The sequence below is a fragment of the Falco cherrug genome, chromosome 11 (genome assembly GCF_023634085.1).
Source record: "Falco cherrug isolate bFalChe1 chromosome 11, bFalChe1.pri, whole genome shotgun sequence".
NCBI classification, from domain to species: domain Eukaryota; kingdom Metazoa; phylum Chordata; class Aves; order Falconiformes; family Falconidae; genus Falco; species Falco cherrug.
In genome coordinates this window covers 23,097,821-23,114,903 of record NC_073707.1, presented here as the reverse complement: position 1 = coordinate 23,114,903, position 17,083 = coordinate 23,097,821, and the positions used below count along the sequence as shown (strand labels likewise).

The window sequence follows — 17,083 nt, the reverse complement described above, 5'->3', positions numbered from 1 at the left end:
AGCTGCATCAAATGATTGAGCCTGTGTGAACACTTCCTCTCACTCCTCCTCTATGTGCATGCACCTTCTGCACTGGAAAACTCAAGTGTTACAGCTCTGATTTCTTTGGATTATGTTGAAAATGGTGTGCTCTGTGCCCCACAGGAAAGATGTTAGAATATAGTAGAGACAAATATCTCTCTATATAATTTAAGAAATTGCATTCACGGGCTTTGCAGAGTGTTGGACGCTTTTCGAAAAGCATACTTATTGAGATGTAGGGTCTTAAGGAAGAGTGGGAGGTGACAGGAAAAAGTGAGAGATGAGATATTCTTCATGCTCCTATGATTTGGTGGAAGGTGTTCCAGGCACTATTTGATATTCCAGGGGTATGATCCTAGGTGTATGACCTAGGGAAGAATCAGATTTGTGCATTGTTTTAATTTTGGTGTCTTGTACCACCTTGTTCTTGTGTGCTGTGGTAGCCAGCACGAAAGTTTGGAGCTGTGCTCTGCCTCCAGGTGTGCCTGAGGTAACGAGGGATACCTTTGTCTAGCAGCCTACTGTCTTCCCAGCAGCTGAAGAAAGCACTGCAATACCAGGCTGCTTCTGGCTGACTGATGAAAACCATCAGACTTCTGCCATACCATGCTCTTCTGAGCATAAACCCTGAATACCTCCTCAAAAATCTCCCTTAAGCAAAATGACATTCTGAGCTGTTCCCCTGACACAGCCCCGACCACTGTCAATTTAGTGGTATTGCAGGGACTAAGCATGGGCCTTCCTAAGCCTGGGACCAGGATCCAAAGAACTGGAAGAGCTTCCCTGTGGGATTTGAACAACATCTGTGCATCAGAGCTTGCAGAAACACACACACACGTTGGGTCCTACCACCACTGCTTGATGGCTTTTACCAGTCTCTCTGTCCTTGAACCATCTGTAGCTGGAGATGAAAGCAAATGTGAGGCTGATGAAACCCAAAAACCTGGAAAACAATCATGAAAATATCAGATACTACTCTGTCAAAGGGTAGCCTTCATTCACATGGAAATGAGCTGGCTATTTAACTGAAGGCAAATCCTTTTTAACTGTTTAAATTTCCATAGCAACTGGACTCAGCCTTTCCGTGTCTGCTTTCCTCTTTTGCAGGAAATAAAAAGCACCTGTGTAAAGTGCACTGAGAAACAGATTGGCAAAAAGGCAAGTGTCATTTTGTCTTAAAATGTTCTCTTCAAGACTTACTGTCTAAATAGACCTGTGTTTCTGCCTTCAGGATTAGTTTCATCCAGCAGGATTGCCAAAAGGCAACAGAGAAAATTGTGTTCTTTTGTTCTCAAGAGTTCGAGATTAATAGGAAAAAAACATTGCCAGCTGCATAATGGATGAATTTGGCCATTTCCATCTTTGCAGTGGGGCAAGGAGAGCATATCAGATAGCTTAAGACCAAGGTAACAGCCATCTCTTTCTTTCTTCTAGTAACATCATAAATACTGTTGTGTTTAACTAGTTCACTGTTCCAGGTCAGATATGCTATATTCACAGTTAGAGCTCAACATTAATCCTGTTTTCTGGAATCTGTCCTTTAATAGAATTTATGCAGTTGTGATCTGTGATCGCCATTTCCTAAAGAAAGCAGCAAGGGTGAAATCACACACAGATGAGAGCCTCACTGTTCCTGAGACAGAGGCCTTTTTTCCACCCCTCTTTTCCCTCCCCCAACAGACCTCTCTTGTGTCGGCTCACTTGCAGCCTGTGCAGCTGTGGCTCTCTTGCATGAGCCGTAGACAAGAGGGGTCCTTCTTCTTACTGGCAGCAATGTTTCCTTTGCTCCTGAAAGGGTCAAGACTCAAACGTGAAGTGCCTTGCTTGTTGATTCAGTTTGCTGTATGTAGGGGAGAAGCCTTGTGCCTGTACAAGGGGCATAGGATGTTCCTGGATGAGGCGGTGGTTGGACAGGTACTGCAGTCACCTGCGAGTATTTCCATTCTGCCGAGTCAGAGGTTTGAGGGGAGGATTTCTGATAGAAACAAATCAGACCCATGTTTTCTGTGGATCTCTGTCATTAAGACAACCTCTCTACCCAAGGGCCAGGTGGCATAACCCTTAGACTGAAACCTGTTATTACGTGTGAAAAACAGCTTTTTGGTAAACATCATGCCCTGTCCTGCTGGCTCAGCAGCCTGCTTATTTGACCACGCTTTGAACTTCAGGAGAAACAGGGACAGAAAAGGCCCATGTAGGCCATGCCCAGCCGCCAAGGCCTTGGGACTGGTGCTGGTTTACTGAAGGGTGGCCTGCAAGGGGCTTTGTGTTCCTGCATTTATTGCTGTTGTCACTGCTGTCTGTTTACAGCAAGTCGGTATTTTTTAATGGATTTTTTCTTTGCTACTTCACTAGTCTGTAGTATGATCAGAGTATGAGAAGCAGTGTATTTCCTTTTTCAGTTTAGCCCTCGGGCAATTATTTAGTGATAAACTCTCTGAAAACGTATCTCTGCCATTCTCTTGAGAAACCACTTTGTGAGGGTCAACGATTTCTGTCACTTTCTCCCTCATAACCTTCGTGAAAATACAGTTTCCTCTCGCCGGCCCCCGAGCTGCTGAGGCGCTCTTAACCCCCGCCCGCCGCCGCGGGGTACGCTGGGACCTGCCCCGTCCTTACCCGCGGGCGGCAGCGCTGTGATTGGTGGTGCGTGCGCCACGTGCCCGTCTGCCGCCTCTTCATTGGCCGGCGGCGCAGTCCGTTAGCTCCGGACGGGCGGCTGAGGGGTGGCGAGAGTGCCCGGCGTTGCCGCGGTAACGGCCGCCCCCGGCATGGCGGCGCGGCGGGCCCCGCGGTGAGGAGGTGGCGGGAGGGTCGTGGGGAGGACGTTTGTGGGGCTTAGCTGGTCGAGGCCTGTTGTGGTGAAGAGTGTCTGCGTGGGGTGGTGGTGGTGAGGAGGTGGTGTGTATGTGGAGAGGCCTTGCCGGGGCTGGTTGTGAGGGAAGGGGGTGGTGGTGGAGAGGGCCTTGTGGGGAGGGGTCTGAGTGGGCTCCTGGGTGTAGGTCTCCTCTGACACCCCCTCCCCCCTTTCTCTTTTCCAGGAGAGCAGGGAACCTCTAGGGTGGTGTCAGGTGCTGAAAGAAGCCAGCAATGGCGTGGTTCGGGGTGCTCCATGTAAAGAGTGAGAGGCTTTCTATTCCTGAATAAATCTGCCTTGCTTATTTGCTTCTCAGTTACAATGGCAGTACAAGTAACACACACTTATCTTGTAGGTTGGTACTTGGCAATATAAAGTCGTGGAAATAACTGGTAAAGCTGCTTGGGATTGTGTTGAAAATGCTGGGAGAGAAAAAGCAATTAATTGTGAAAAGAGACCTTTACACAGACCCCACGTTTCCAGCCAGTGATACCTCTATATTTTTTGATTATTGCACCCCGCTTGCCCAATTCAGAGGCGAGATATCTTGGTTGAGACCTAAGGTGAGTTTTAAGGTATAAAAGACTTGTGATTTTAGCAGAACTGGACTGCCTTTGCTTGGAAGGAAAACGGGGAAAAAAAAAAAAAAGGCTTTACAAACGTAATGGAGAAAAAAAAGCATGTTGTCTTTAGTGGTATTGTTTTTCTCCCCTGCTTCTGGGGATGGCTGTAGAACAGTGATAGAGCTGCTGGTTAGCAGATAGAATTGGCAAACAAATGACTTCACGGGGCCCAGTGTGCAACTTTCTGCTTTGGTACCTTACACCTTGATCACTATTGAGGGCTGATAAGTTAATTTCCATCTTTAGCAGTGTTTACAGGTGAGAGAACAAACCATTTTAAAAGCTCGCTTTCCAATCCAATTAAGTGTTCAGGTATTTGCTTTTGAAATTACTTTTTTGCTAGAAGTCATCTATTTTTATTTGCCCTTGGAAAGGTTTTCTCTTATACTAATTGGAGATTTTTGTAACTTGGGATGTGGAATTCAATGTGAATGGCATCAGGTCTATCACAGTGGATCATATGTCTAGCAAGGAGCTGATGAATTACCTTGTCTTTTACTTATTGGTACCTCTGCTAAGGTTGCACCTGATGGTGACACTTGTGTACTAAAATTCGTGTGGGAACTAGATTTACCTCACATAAAGAACCTGTAAAATAGTCACAAGGCAGTAATTTGTTACTGCTTTCTTAGGCTGTGTCTGAAAAGGAAATACTCAAGGTAAAAATTCCCCTTTTATACGAGAGGTCTCTGGAGCCCTCCTATTCCCTGAAATACAGACTTCCTTAGAATGTCATGCAGGCTTTGGCTTTAACTCATTCTCTTTTAATTTTAGGACATTTGTTCTACTCCTCGGTTATTTTCAAACAATCTGCAGGATGTGCAAGTGAAACAAGGAATTCTGGGAGACTGTTGGTTCCTGTGTGCCTGTGTAGCTTTGCAGAAGAGTAAATATTTACTGAATAAGGTATAGAGAAGTTTCATGTTTCAGAAGTTTTCTTCACCTAATTTACACTTGTGTATTGTTCTTCAATCCCAAGCCTCCATATGAGTATCAGTTTTGTTGTGCTTAGTTTTACTGATTTTATTGTGATATTTTTTCCTGTGGTTATTGCAAATGGTTGATATTCAGCATATTTTAAACTGGTTTTGTTTACAAAAAAGTTTTCATTATTTGTCTTGATTTTGGCTTTTGCCATCTAGGTAATCCCTCCAGGTCAGCCCAGCTGGACAGATGAGTCTTATCAAGGCTGTTTCACTTGTCGAGTCTGGCAGTTTGGACACTGGGTGGAAGTGACCATTGATGATCGTTTACCTTGCCTTGGTGGTAAACTCTGCTTTTCCCAGTGTCAGACAGAGGATTTGTTTTGGCTTCCACTACTGGAAAAAGCTTATGCAAAGTATGTGAACACTGTTATTGAAGAAGTAAAGGGAGGTACAATACTTGTACACCTTCTTTGTACTTAGTTTATCTGACTGCTTTGGGCATAGATCTGTATATTTATTCAATATAAAGTACAGTGGCTGCTAGCTTTCCCATACTGGCTTGTGCAGAGGTCTCTCTTTAAACCGTAGATCTGTAAGGTGTGTTTCTAGTTGCATATGAGGTAAGGTAGTCTTAGGAGGAGAATTATGATGTAAAGTAAGGGCTGCAATGAATTATCAGGATTCAAATTATGTTCATTAAGTCGCTATCTGTTGGTTACCTGATTTATTAAAGGGAAATATTTTACTAGTACAGCATTTGAGGGAAGCTGAGGGCTCAATGAAGAGCAGAAAGCATGCAAGTATTTTCATGGAAAGCAAAACTTTATGTAAGTTTATGCTAGTTGAGGCTCTGATTGCATGAGCTTCACTGCTCTTTTACTTAATTTGATAGTTTATTATTTTGTGAAGAAACAAGCGTATTGTTAATGTTTGAAAATGCAGCTATTTTATGCTTTATGACACATCCATCAAAGTGCTGTCCAGATGGACAAAACAATTTGGAGACAAAGTGCACTGGTAAGAGAGACATCAGATGTCCAAAAGAACTTCGATGGAAGATTTGTGTGGTTGCCAGCAGAGGGCAGAAAAAGACTTCAAGTATGAAGTAATTTATTCAACTGTAGATAGATTCAGCAGAAGTTGTGGAGCAGCAAAGGCATGTTAAAGCTTCTCTGTAGGTTTGAAATGTAATTTTCTTTGCCTGTTTTCTGTAGAGACCTTATTGTTCTATCTTATCATTCTAGTATAGTCTTGATTTCTTTTGCATCTGCTGCATCAGGTAGTCTCATGATTTACTCTAAATTGTTGAAGAAAGTGCTACTCTGATTGTTTGTGCAGAGTGAACAAAGAATAATTGAAGAGGAATAAAGGTTATTTATTTATACAGAATGCAGTTAGTATATCACAAAAGATGTAGTGCATGGATAATAAGGTACAAATGACTGTACCAGACTAGAGCGGTTTCCGTGTAGGATGGAATGAATTGTAATAAACTTCCCATCAAACAGTGGAATGTCTAATGGTTTACACACTCTTTAGATGTTGTATTTTATATAAATAAAATAATATATGCTTTCTCCTGCTTACTTGGGGATATGAGGTAAGACACAGTCATGGTTGTGGTATAGAGTGGGCTTAAAAGTACATAAGAAACATGGTTCTTTAGGTCTTCTGTTTGTAGAAACTTTTGCTTGTTTTTTTTTTACAGAGTGCATGGATCTTACGAACAGTTGTGGGCAGGACAGGTGGCAGATGCTTTGGTTGATCTGACTGGAGGAATTGCTGAAAGATGGACTCTGAAAGGCCCTGGAAGAAATGTGGAGAAAGAGAAGACTGGCATGGTTTTGGAGAGAGCGGTGTTCAGAAGATTAATGAATCTGAAGGAACGGTGTGTAATAAGCTGCTCAGTCCTCAATTCTAGACAAGGTAACAGTAAAGGTGCAGACATTTTTAAAGTAAATGTCTCTATTTAACAGGGTTCAGAGCACAAGGCAGCCAGAGAATACATAGTGCTTCTAGTACTGTATGAGTTTCGTGGTGTGATTTGATATAACCTTGGATAAATACAGATTTAAGGGATGTTATTGAGTTCAGGATGGAGGGTGCTTTGCAGGAGTGCTTTTATATTAGATGTTAATATGGTCAGTTCACAAAAAAAATGCACCACCCTCTAAAAAAGGACCTAAAAAGCAGCCTTAAAAACCCCAATGAATTTCAGCACCAGGAATTTGTAGATGTTTGAGATCAAGCAGTGAGTTAATACACTTCAGATTTTTCATTTCTATATAGTCACAACAAAAACTAACTACTTGAGTTGTTTTTTTTGCTGATTTTATACTGATTTAAAAACAATTTCCTTTCAAAATTGCCTTATTTCACAGGAAAGCTTAATGTCATTTGTTGTCAAATATAGAGCAGGTTCTGTTGTTTGCTTTCAAATGCTTTTTTTTTATTATTTCTGCTATTCAGGTGCAAGTGAACTAGGAGAATTTCATGCCTTTATTGTGATAGACATGTTGGATTTGTCTGCAGTGTCAGGCAAGGAAATCTGCTTGCTACGAATACGAAATCCTTGGGGGAGGCGGTGCTGGAGAGGTCCCTGGTGTGAAGGGTGAGTAGGTTTGTTTTCATCTGGAAAATCATTTGTGAAAGTCCTGAAGCACGAAGCATATCTATGTATTGCGTAGGCAAATATTGCTAATAGATTATAGCAGAGGAGAGACTTCAGTGTGTACGGCGTCCTTTAGGGAGTTCAGTAGTTAACACAGCTCATAGCTTCTAAGGCTAGTAATTTTGATCTACTAGTTCTGGTAATGTATATTTTTTTTAATAATGATTTTTTTTGTTTGTTTATCAAAGCATCATATCTTTCCATAGAGATAAACTTCAGATACTGGTTTATTTTCTATCTCTGATTTTTGTGGTGCTTTTTTGTTCTGCAATTGATCTAAGTAAGTGTCTGCTCATAAGATGTTTGTGATTTATAATTAGTCAGCTTTACTTGACTCTTCTCATTTGATTTTGTCTCGGTTGTAGAAGACAACAAAGGAGTACGTATAAAGCAAAATATAGCAGAAAGAAGGATGCATATGGTTTTTGCTTGTGTGCTTTCATTTCTGTAGATTAATTTGAGTAGGACAAGCTGAATTGAGTAGATGCAAAGTAGGTATAAAGGAGAGATCTATTTTAAGGGAAACACAGAAATATGTAGCAGTTCATATAGCAAAGTAACGGGAATGAAAGGGCAGATCCTCCTAGCTTATTTTGAAAACTGTTAGCATATTTTGACTGTATGGAAGAACATGCCATTCTTGACCCAAGGAGCAAGCTTTCAGCATTAAAATATGGTAACAATTTGATTCTCAATAAACATTTTGAGAAATAGGGGCTTTTTTCCCCGGAGTTAAAAAGACACATTAATTGAGACTTGATATTTTTTGGTTATACGCTTGGTCTCTTGTAGTTTCTTTGCCAAACAGTAAGTTGCTGTGTAGTTGCAAGAGGATAGCATTTCATTGGGTGGCCTTAGAGCCCAATTTTGTTCAAGTGCAGAACTGTTGGTAGTGCAACAATCAAAAACCTTGAAAGTACTAGGTTTTAATGGGCCCCAAATAATGAGGTGTTTAAATTCTTGGTTTATCATGACTTAGCCAGCAGATTCATGGGGATAACTAGCTGCTTCATACAGACAGTAGTTTTTGACATTCACTGTGCACTGTTAAAATTCTTTCAGAACAGTCACTGTGCAGCTTGTTTTACTTTCTTGTCACTATTTTTAACAACTGTTAAAATCCTTATTTTGCTCTCACACTTTTGAGTGTACAAAGTAGCTATTGCACCTAGAAGTAGGTTGCTGTATCCAACTCTGTTAGGTTGTTTCTAGGTTTTTGTTACATTGGGATTCATACTTTCTGTTATCCCTCTCACGTGTATCCAGAAATGTTCAGTGCAAGTATCTGACAAAATGAAGAAACCTCTTCCTACTGTCCTGCTCCACAGGGTATTTGATAGAATATTGTACTGAAACTTTATTGGGCAAAGAACTAAACGTTAAATTTTGTCTTATGTGCAGTGGTCAAGGATGGAGCCAGCTAGATCCGGTAGTTGCCTCAGAACTGCTCTCGCAGATCCAAGAGGGAGAATTCTGGGTTGATGAAGAAGAATTTTTCAGGGAATTTGATGAGATTACCATGGGCTTTCCAGTCAATGAGGAAGGACAGCTTCAGAGCCTCTATACAGGTGTGGTATGAGAAAACATCTTTCTCATGCAAATAATGTTATGTTAATGGGAAAGACCGATTCGAATTGCAAACAGATGCAACTAGACCATAATTCCTCTTTCTCAGTCTTTCCCACTCCTTTAGATGCATAGGCCTTTTCTGTCTCTACTGGGATGAATAGAGGGACAAGAGGCAATTTAAGATCTTTAGACAGGTCTTTGATATTTCTCTGGAATCTAGTTACTTGCTAGTTTCTTGAGAGATTAATGTTATCTATTTAGAAGTCTGTTGTTCTGGACAGCCTGTTGGTTGTTTTTTTTTAATGGGAGATACATTTCAGATTTCTAGAAACAGTTTATTTTAAAAATCATGTCACCAATCTGCCATTACCAGTTGTGACATTAATTCTTATCCATCTCGAAATCTGAGTCATATATATCTGCTTGGAGAAGGTGCCGGGGCTATGACAGCATGTTTTCTTGGGCTGGGGAATCTCTGCCGTATATGTGTTGTATAAAATCAAGTAGCCTCTGGTGTCTGAAATCCACACCATGTTTTTCTTATTTTGCTAGAGAAAGTGCTGTACCACTCACAGAATCTTTTTGGATCCTGGGTGAGAGGCCAGTCAGCAGGTGGCTGCCGTAACAACAGCAGCTTTCCTACCAACCCTAAATTCTGGCTGAGAGTCTGTGAAAAGAGTGAGGTGTGCATTGCTCTGCTGCAGAAACATAGGAAATACAGTGCTGACTGGGCCGGAAGAATTAAAAATGTGACTCACTTAGCAGAGGAAAATCTATCTTTGACTGAAGGCATACAGGGGAAGAATTATCAGGCTGTGGGATTGCATGTCTGGAAGGTAATATGGGAGTGACATTTTTCTTTTTGCAAATGGAAATCTTAAAGTGGTACTGAAACATCTGAGTAAAATCATTCATTTTCTACAGCGTGGTTATATGAAATGAAATAGAATCAGCTATTCACACATTTTCCATCTCTGATTTACATTAGAATGATACTGTTTATCTCACAGTGCAGTTACTGCCTGTACAAACTGTCAGTGGACTGGTACTCTCTTCTTACTGAGTGCCAAGTAGCAGAAATTCTGGGACTGTTCCAAATTAGTGCATGACATTTCAGGCTGATTATTTGATGATTGTTCCTGAATTTACTTCTGAATATTAACTCTTTCTACACCTTTTTGATGTTCAGCGTATCTGCTGATATTCTCATCCTTACTTGTTTCCTTTTGTAAATGTATGCATGTTTTAAAATGTTTTAAACAATATTTGATCATTTTTAGTTTCATTAAAAACTCTTCATTTTTCCTAAAACACCATACATCATTATGCGTCTATTCTAGGTGGAGAAGAAACGATTTAACCTTCCAAAGACACTCTCTGCTCCTCCAGTTGTAGGTACCGTCTGCCATTCCTATGACAGAGAAGTGCATGTGTGCTGTGACCTTTCGCCTGGGTTTTATCTTGTTGTTCCCAGCACTTTTCTGAAAGATGCAGTAGGGAATTTCTTGCTTCGTGTATTTTCAACGGGAAGGATCTCTCTCAGGTAGGTTTAAAACAAAACAAAAATTTGTTACAGTCATTGACATAAATAAATGTATGAAGTATAGCACTAAGTGTAAGTGTTCAAAATGTTTTGAAGCGTTGCGCAGAGTATTAAGTAACAAGGTTGTTTTGTCTTTGAATTCATATAAGTAGTGTTCTATCTTCTTGTCTTTTTCATGAAGCTGCTACTACCTCTTGTTAAAATATCAGTTGGAAGTAATCACATGAGTAGCATTTTTGACCCTAAACTGCAGCCCAGGGTTGAGAATGTGCATATTTTGTAAAAGAACTGAATAGGTTTCTGCAGAACATGTTCCTCAATATGTAGAAATTCTTTCTTAATGTATGGAAAAAATGAAGATGTACCACAGAAGTTAAAAACAGCTGTTGTTATTGTAATCAGCAACAGAAAAGGAAAGCTGTATATTATTTATGCTGGAAAATAATAACGGATTGCCTGACAGATTACATTATTAGCGAGCAATACAGCTTCAAATGCAAATGAAATGTCAACAGTGGACTCAGATGAGATAATGCTCACAGTGCTCATCTTTTTAGGACAAGTGTGGAAAATAGCACTGACATTTATGCTGTAGTCTTTAGATGAACGAAGAATTGTTTTTTAATTAAAGCATTCAACACTGACAATACAGCTGAACTTAACTGTGGAGGCCTCAAGAAGTTTACCAGCATTATGATAAAATTCTTGGAAGGATAACTGTGTGTTGTGTTCTAGCTGATATTTCCTCATAACCTGTGACACAAAATAGACTTCTGTAACAGACTTGGAACAATCTTTTCTTTCTGTTTAACAATGCTTGCTTATCCAACAGAAAATATCAGCAATATCGGTCCAGTCTGTAACTTTTAATTTTTTTAACTGTAGCAAACTACATAGCTATCTCAATACTTTAGTCAATTATTTGTGAGGAGTTCTGTGTTGGTGACCATAGCCTTGAAATAAATACTTAAGAAGACACAATGATGTGTCTGACAGGTGTGTGGAGTCAGCAAAGTTGTACCTTCTTCCTGAAAAAATCTGAGGTTGTCTAGCTTACCTGGCGCAAGCTGTTGTACACAGAAGCAAAACAAACTGTTGGCAAGGTGTTTAAAAGCTGTTCAAATTTTTGTTATATTCTGGTAGTACACTATCAACTCGTATTTCCTTGGAAAGAAGCTGGAAAATCACACTACAGAGCCAGAGTGTGCATTAATCATTTACTCTGCGGAATTTGGAAGCAAAGTGGCATCAAGTTTTAGACTGAATAAAGGTCTGCAAAACTATGACCCTAATTTTGCTGTATGGGTGCAGGTTGTATATTTCTTGCCTCAGACTGAAACAGAGGTGCCAGCCTGGATGGATGTGTGTCTGGAGTGGACAATCACAGAATATCATAATAGCTGTTATGCATTCTCAGCTGGAAAATTGGAAATAAGAACAGATGATAGGTTTCAAGTTATGCTGAAATGCGGTTTCAAATGTTGCACAACTGATAATAATACTAAATTGTTCATATGGCTGTGAAAAGCCAGTGCTGGGCTGGGATCAAAATAGGGTTAACAAGCATCAAGACAGCAGGTAGAACGGTAGTTTTTCCTGATTAAAGACATAGTGAATATAAAAAAGAATGTAGCGTATGTTTTGGACTTACAGAGGTGCTCATGGGTACTCCAGAAGACACTGTCAGTTATACTGCTTTCAGGTAGGACAAATAGCACCAGGGCATTGAGGAAAAAATATGTAAACTGCATTACTTCATGAATGTACAAAAAATCTTACCTGGTTTTAGTGCATGGTTTGTATATGTACAGTGTTCCTGCAGAATTCTGTGAATTATGTAAGGACTTAGAGTTGTACAGTTCTTTTTCTCTGCTGAAAATTTGGAGGAATTGTATTCGTGTGTGTTTATGTAATACAGGTTTGGTTTTGTGCGTTGGTGTTCTAGATTTTGTGAAATCATACAAGTTCTACACATTTTATTTTCTTTCCTCTGTTACGTTGTATAGTGAACTAAAGCCACCACCCACAGATGCTGCCCTCAGTGAAGAGCTCCCAGAAGGTGAATGGGAGACAGTGCAGCTGCATGGATGCTGGAAAAATGGGCAAAGTGCTGGAGGTAGCAGGAACTTCCCCTCCTTCCATATCAATCCCTGCTTTCCCCTCTCCATTCCTGCAGCACCAGGAAAAAGCAGTGTGAAAGTTACCCTCCGTCAGCACTGCCAAGATAGCAAGTGTCGGCCAATAGGTTTCCATATTTTCCAGGTGAGACTAATGGTCAGTTTGCTCATTTGCCCCCCGGGGTGAAGGTAAGCCCATCAGTTAGTTCAGTGCTCCTGGTACTTGGCGAGGGACTTGCTGCCACCAGGAGAAATGCAGGCTCATCCTATGAAGTAATGCCTGTGAGAGATAAAAGTACCTCCATAATACATAGCATAGTAAGCAGGTAACTGGTTCTGCTGAATCCTTTCACTGTTCTGAATTAGTTTTAGAAATTGTGAACACTTTTGAGGATTTGCAAAAAATCTCAGCATCTGAGTGATTGAGGACCAGAGTTTTTAGTAATTCACCATGAAAACTTGCTTTCTTCATCTCTAGTAATTATTTATTTGTCCATTGGCAAGTGATGTTGGATCTGCAGACAAGATTAGAGATCGAATGACTGATGTGTTGAATTGTGTTGATTTGAAACAAGATATGATTTGGAATGGACAAATACAGGTTCTACATGTATGTGCCAGTGATCAGCTGCATAAATGTAGGATGGGAAGCTTCTGGTTAGGTAGCTGTTTCGTAGGGAAAGCTGGCTTTATTTTCAGAAAACGTGCTTCAACAGAGTTGAACATCAGGAATGATTAATATAGCTTCAAATGTACAACATGTGAAGAAAGGTTGGCATTTTTCATGCCTATAGGAGACTGAGAAGTCTAATACTAATTTTTAGTACAGGAAGGGCCACTAGAAAGAGGAAGGACAGTCTGTTCACCGTGTCCGTGAGGTGAAAAGTGCATTAGGCTGCAGCAAGCAAGAGTAATGTTGGACAATAGAAAAAGCTTTTGAGCTGTGTGAGTGGTGGGTTGTATAAATTGTCTACCAACATGCTAGGAATGGTTTGTCTGTGCTTAATACTGCCATGTGGGTTCTCTGGAAGCCTTCCCATCCCTCTCTTCTACAGCTCTGTACAGAAAAGGGAGTATTGGGAGTGGAATAAATACGGAACGTACCATAATATGGTTTACTAAGAATTTAATATTGTGAGGCCTGAAATATAGGAAAAGATAGCCATGTTTTCATTCTTTTTTGCAGGTGCCTAACAGCAGCTGGAAACCACATATTTCCTCTTTTCTACACTTGGAGCCACTGGTTAGCTGTGTACCTCACTGCTATTCACAGGAAGTAAGCCAGCTTTGCAGGCTTCCTGCAGGAAGTTATGTCGTTATACCTTCTACCTATTTGCCCAATACAGAAGGCAGTTTTACAGTGATCATAGCAACCAAAATAGACAGGTGAAAATATGCTGTCTTCTGTTTGCATTTCTATTGTTTTTAGTGCATGTATTACAGGATGTTTGGAAACAATAACTGAGTAACATGTTCTCACTTTCGATAGAAAATCTTTAAGTCTTTTATTGCTGTTATGTTTGCAAGCACTGCATACTGCTTAATGTTGAAAGAATGACTAAAAAAGTATTTCTTAACCTTCTTGCATCAGTTGCTGAATAACATGTCTAGTGCTGGAGAAGATGGCACTAAAGCAACTGATTACCAGCTATATCTGGATGTTGGGATTTATGCTGAAATTTTACTAAGCTTTTTAATAAATGTGCTTGTTCTTGAGAAAATGCAGTGAGTCACAGGCCTTATTCCACATAGCTCCTCCTGAGGTGAAAAATGAAAGATCTGAATCAGAGTTTGTAGATTCCATAAGACTGCAGTAAGATGCCATAAAATTACATCAAGATTCCATAAGGGAAAGAATGTGGAACAAAGCCTAGCATAACAGTGGTTTTGAAGTGGGATAAATGATTGTAATTTACAAGATCCCCAGTGCTTAGTGCCGAAATAAGTGTGGTTTGGGTTTTCAACAGGAAGCGCATTCACAGCCGGGAGACACTTGGACAAGTATTACAGGAAGTAAGTGACGCATTTTCAATTTCAGTTGTTCTAAAGGTGTTGCAGAGGCATCATCAAGGCATATATATTAACTAATATTGAAACCCACACACTAGTGGACTGGACTTTGAATGTTCCCATTTACTTGCTGCAAACTGATAATCAGTAAAGCAGTTCATTTTATGCATTTGGATGTATTTTGATTTATTCATTCTTGTTAGATTTTCTAGCTTTAATTACATTTAGAATCATAGAATGGCTTAGGTTGGAAAATACCTTTAAGATCAAGTCCAGCGTTAACCTAGATCCATTACTTTTAAAATTTTCTCCTCTGCTTCTACCTTGGAAATCTCCACCTCCCTGTTCTCTTAATCTAGCATTATTATTCAGCACTGCCGCCAGTAGACTGGCTTGCTGTTACTGTTCTTTTCCTTTTTTTTCTTGACCCGTCTTTCATCTTTTCCATTAAACACAAATGCATTGTAGCCTTCCTCCCTCTGATACTGATTTGATATCCAGATTTGATATTAATGCTTTGATATTAATTTGAAATCACGTGCCTTGCAATTTAGAAATTCTAATAATGTTATAATGTAAAGACTTAAGGAGACACAGGAAAAAGAGAAGAAAAGCAAACAGGCCATCCAAAAGTTAGCTTTCACCACTCTAGAGTTTAGATTTGTATTTGTTTCCTTACAACCAGCCCATGTAGCATCCTACCATTATAATCCTCCTTGGTGTGTGAGCCATTCTGATCAAGTTAACGTCACCTATTCAATATTTTGGTATTGTGTTTTACTTCAGTAGATGTGCATGTAATGTTGAAGGATTGGATGTGAGTGTGCACTACCTGATACTTAATGGTATATTTCCTAAGAGGAGAAATTTGATTGTATTATTTTAACACTTGTTTAAAGATACCCGATTTGGTTGGTGGATCAAAGCATGCCCTTGATAATACTCTGCTTATTAGGTGAGAACAAGACCATCTAGATACTTGACTCTTTCTCTTTGAGGTTTTAACAAAACAAAAATCATAGGGAAAAACTCTTCACTGAATATTAGAGCTGGTTTACTAATTTTCTTAATCTGGGTCATGGTGACCAAGGATTACATTTTGTCCTTAAACCCACACAAACAGCGTGGATTTTGTGTGCTTCACAAAAATGGGTGAAGACCTGTATGCACTTTCCTCATGGTGCTTGTTATTTTAATATTTGGGAGCTGGAGTATGTAATGAAGTCCTTTATTGCTGTTGCTTTGGAATCAAAACATTGCAAGGCTGTTATTACAGAAAGAATATATTCAAAGGTAATGTTTCTTATATTATTCCATGAAAACGGTTGAACTTGGGCAAAGAGTGCACCCTGACATCAAGGGAACAAACAGTTTAGATTCTTTAGGATTTGAAAACTTGAAGCATTTGGAAATGGCAGCTTCTTATCAGTGACACAAATTAATTTCTGAATCTAATCTTCAGCAGCATAGGCTTTTCTAAAGACTGGACTTTAAATCATTCAGTGCTTTCCGGGCTTTAACCTCTGAAGGATCTCGGCAGTCTGCCTTACTGAGAAGTTGGGCTACTGATTTCTAAGGGGTGCATTGAAGCAGAGCTGGATGTCACTGTGTTTTTCTAAAAGTTTGTGTGTTTTCTAATTACTGGAGTGATGGGATTTTGAGGTTTAAGGGTTTTTTTTAAGATGTTTCACAGGAAAAGCTTGCAGTTTTTCCTTAATTTTAAAATCTTTCTTCTGTCTGATTTACTTCATATGAATTTCTTCTCTTGACAAAAAAGGTAACTCATGAAATAGCTTATTTTCTTCATTGTTCATTTTCTTACAGATTTCATTTACAACTGTTATGAAAAGGTAATTTGGAATTCTCACACTTATCGTCTTGCTGTTTTCAGTTTTGAATGGAATAACAAGAAGATATCCTAGCCCAGCTGTTTTTCACTGGTACCAACTTTCAGGCCTACGATGTCAACTTTGTAAAAATACCTCCTTAATCATATACACTCTGAATACTTGTTCTTCCCATGTTTTTTAGAACCAGCATTGTGTACAGCAAATCATAACGTACCTCAGTTCTTCAAAAATACAGATGAAGAATATGTGCATGTTTTAACCCAAACTACAGTTTTGGAGGAAAACGAGAAAACATACATGCAAAATGAAATAATATTTTGGGGAAAAAAATAATAATCAAGCTTACAGAATAACTTCAGGAGACCAAAGGGGTAAACCTAGAGGAAAGAAACTGTGGTCTTTTTTCCAGGTAGGACATACCTCAAGAACCATCAAAATACACTGGAGTAGGGAAAGTCCAAGCTTGAATCCTACACTGCCAGTCATGCTGCTGAGCACTTTATCGTGGGCTTTTTATTGAAGCATGCAAATGGTGGATTGAAAAGGAAGATTCTTTTTTTTGTTGAGTTTTTCTTAAATAAACACCACAGAGGAAAAAGATAAGACTTGAAAAATTTTGTTAATGAACTATCATGTTAGACTGGTTTTGTAGATCTGTAAGAATGTGTTTTATGCAAGATCTGCCCTCACAGTAAGAAATACAAAGGTTAAGAGATTTTACTTAATTTATGTTTGAAAGTGTTTCTAATTCAAGGAGGATTTTTTTAGATGTTGTATTTTCCTCAATAAAAATGGGGTAATGTTGAAAGTTTTAAAATGTCTTTTATTAAAAAGGAGAAAACTGTCGATGTCAAGTCTGCATTTGTTCTGCAGTAGCAAACTTTACAGTGTGTTAG

General features: G+C 39.5%; 1 protein-coding gene across 10 annotated transcripts; it reads left to right on the top strand.

Moving 5' to 3' along the window:
• Positions 1-2,707: 2,707 nt before the first annotated feature.
• CAPN10 (calpain 10) lies at positions 2,708-17,033 on the top strand. Of its 10 annotated transcripts, none has more exons than XM_014279425.3 (15): positions 2,738-2,815; positions 3,063-3,142; positions 3,234-3,441; positions 4,276-4,407; positions 4,644-4,840; positions 6,136-6,353; positions 6,897-7,038; positions 8,500-8,666; positions 9,220-9,503; positions 10,008-10,210; positions 12,217-12,472; positions 13,514-13,603; positions 14,295-14,340; positions 16,162-16,187; positions 16,369-17,033. In XM_014279425.3, the coding sequence occupies exons 3-15, from the start codon at positions 3,298-3,300 to the stop codon at positions 16,444-16,446; spliced, it is 1,983 nt and encodes a 660-aa protein (XP_014134900.1). In that variant the 5' UTR covers positions 2,738-2,815; positions 3,063-3,142; positions 3,234-3,297; the 3' UTR covers positions 16,447-17,033. The 10 variants fall into 10 exon arrangements, with proteins under 10 accessions (XP_055579368.1, XP_055579369.1, XP_055579371.1 ...); XM_005438456.4 differs by having other exon boundaries at positions 13,514-13,713; XM_055723398.1 differs by lacking the exons at positions 16,162-16,187; positions 16,369-17,033 and adding an exon at positions 15,124-16,150.
• The last annotated feature ends 50 nt before the right edge of the window (positions 17,034-17,083 follow it).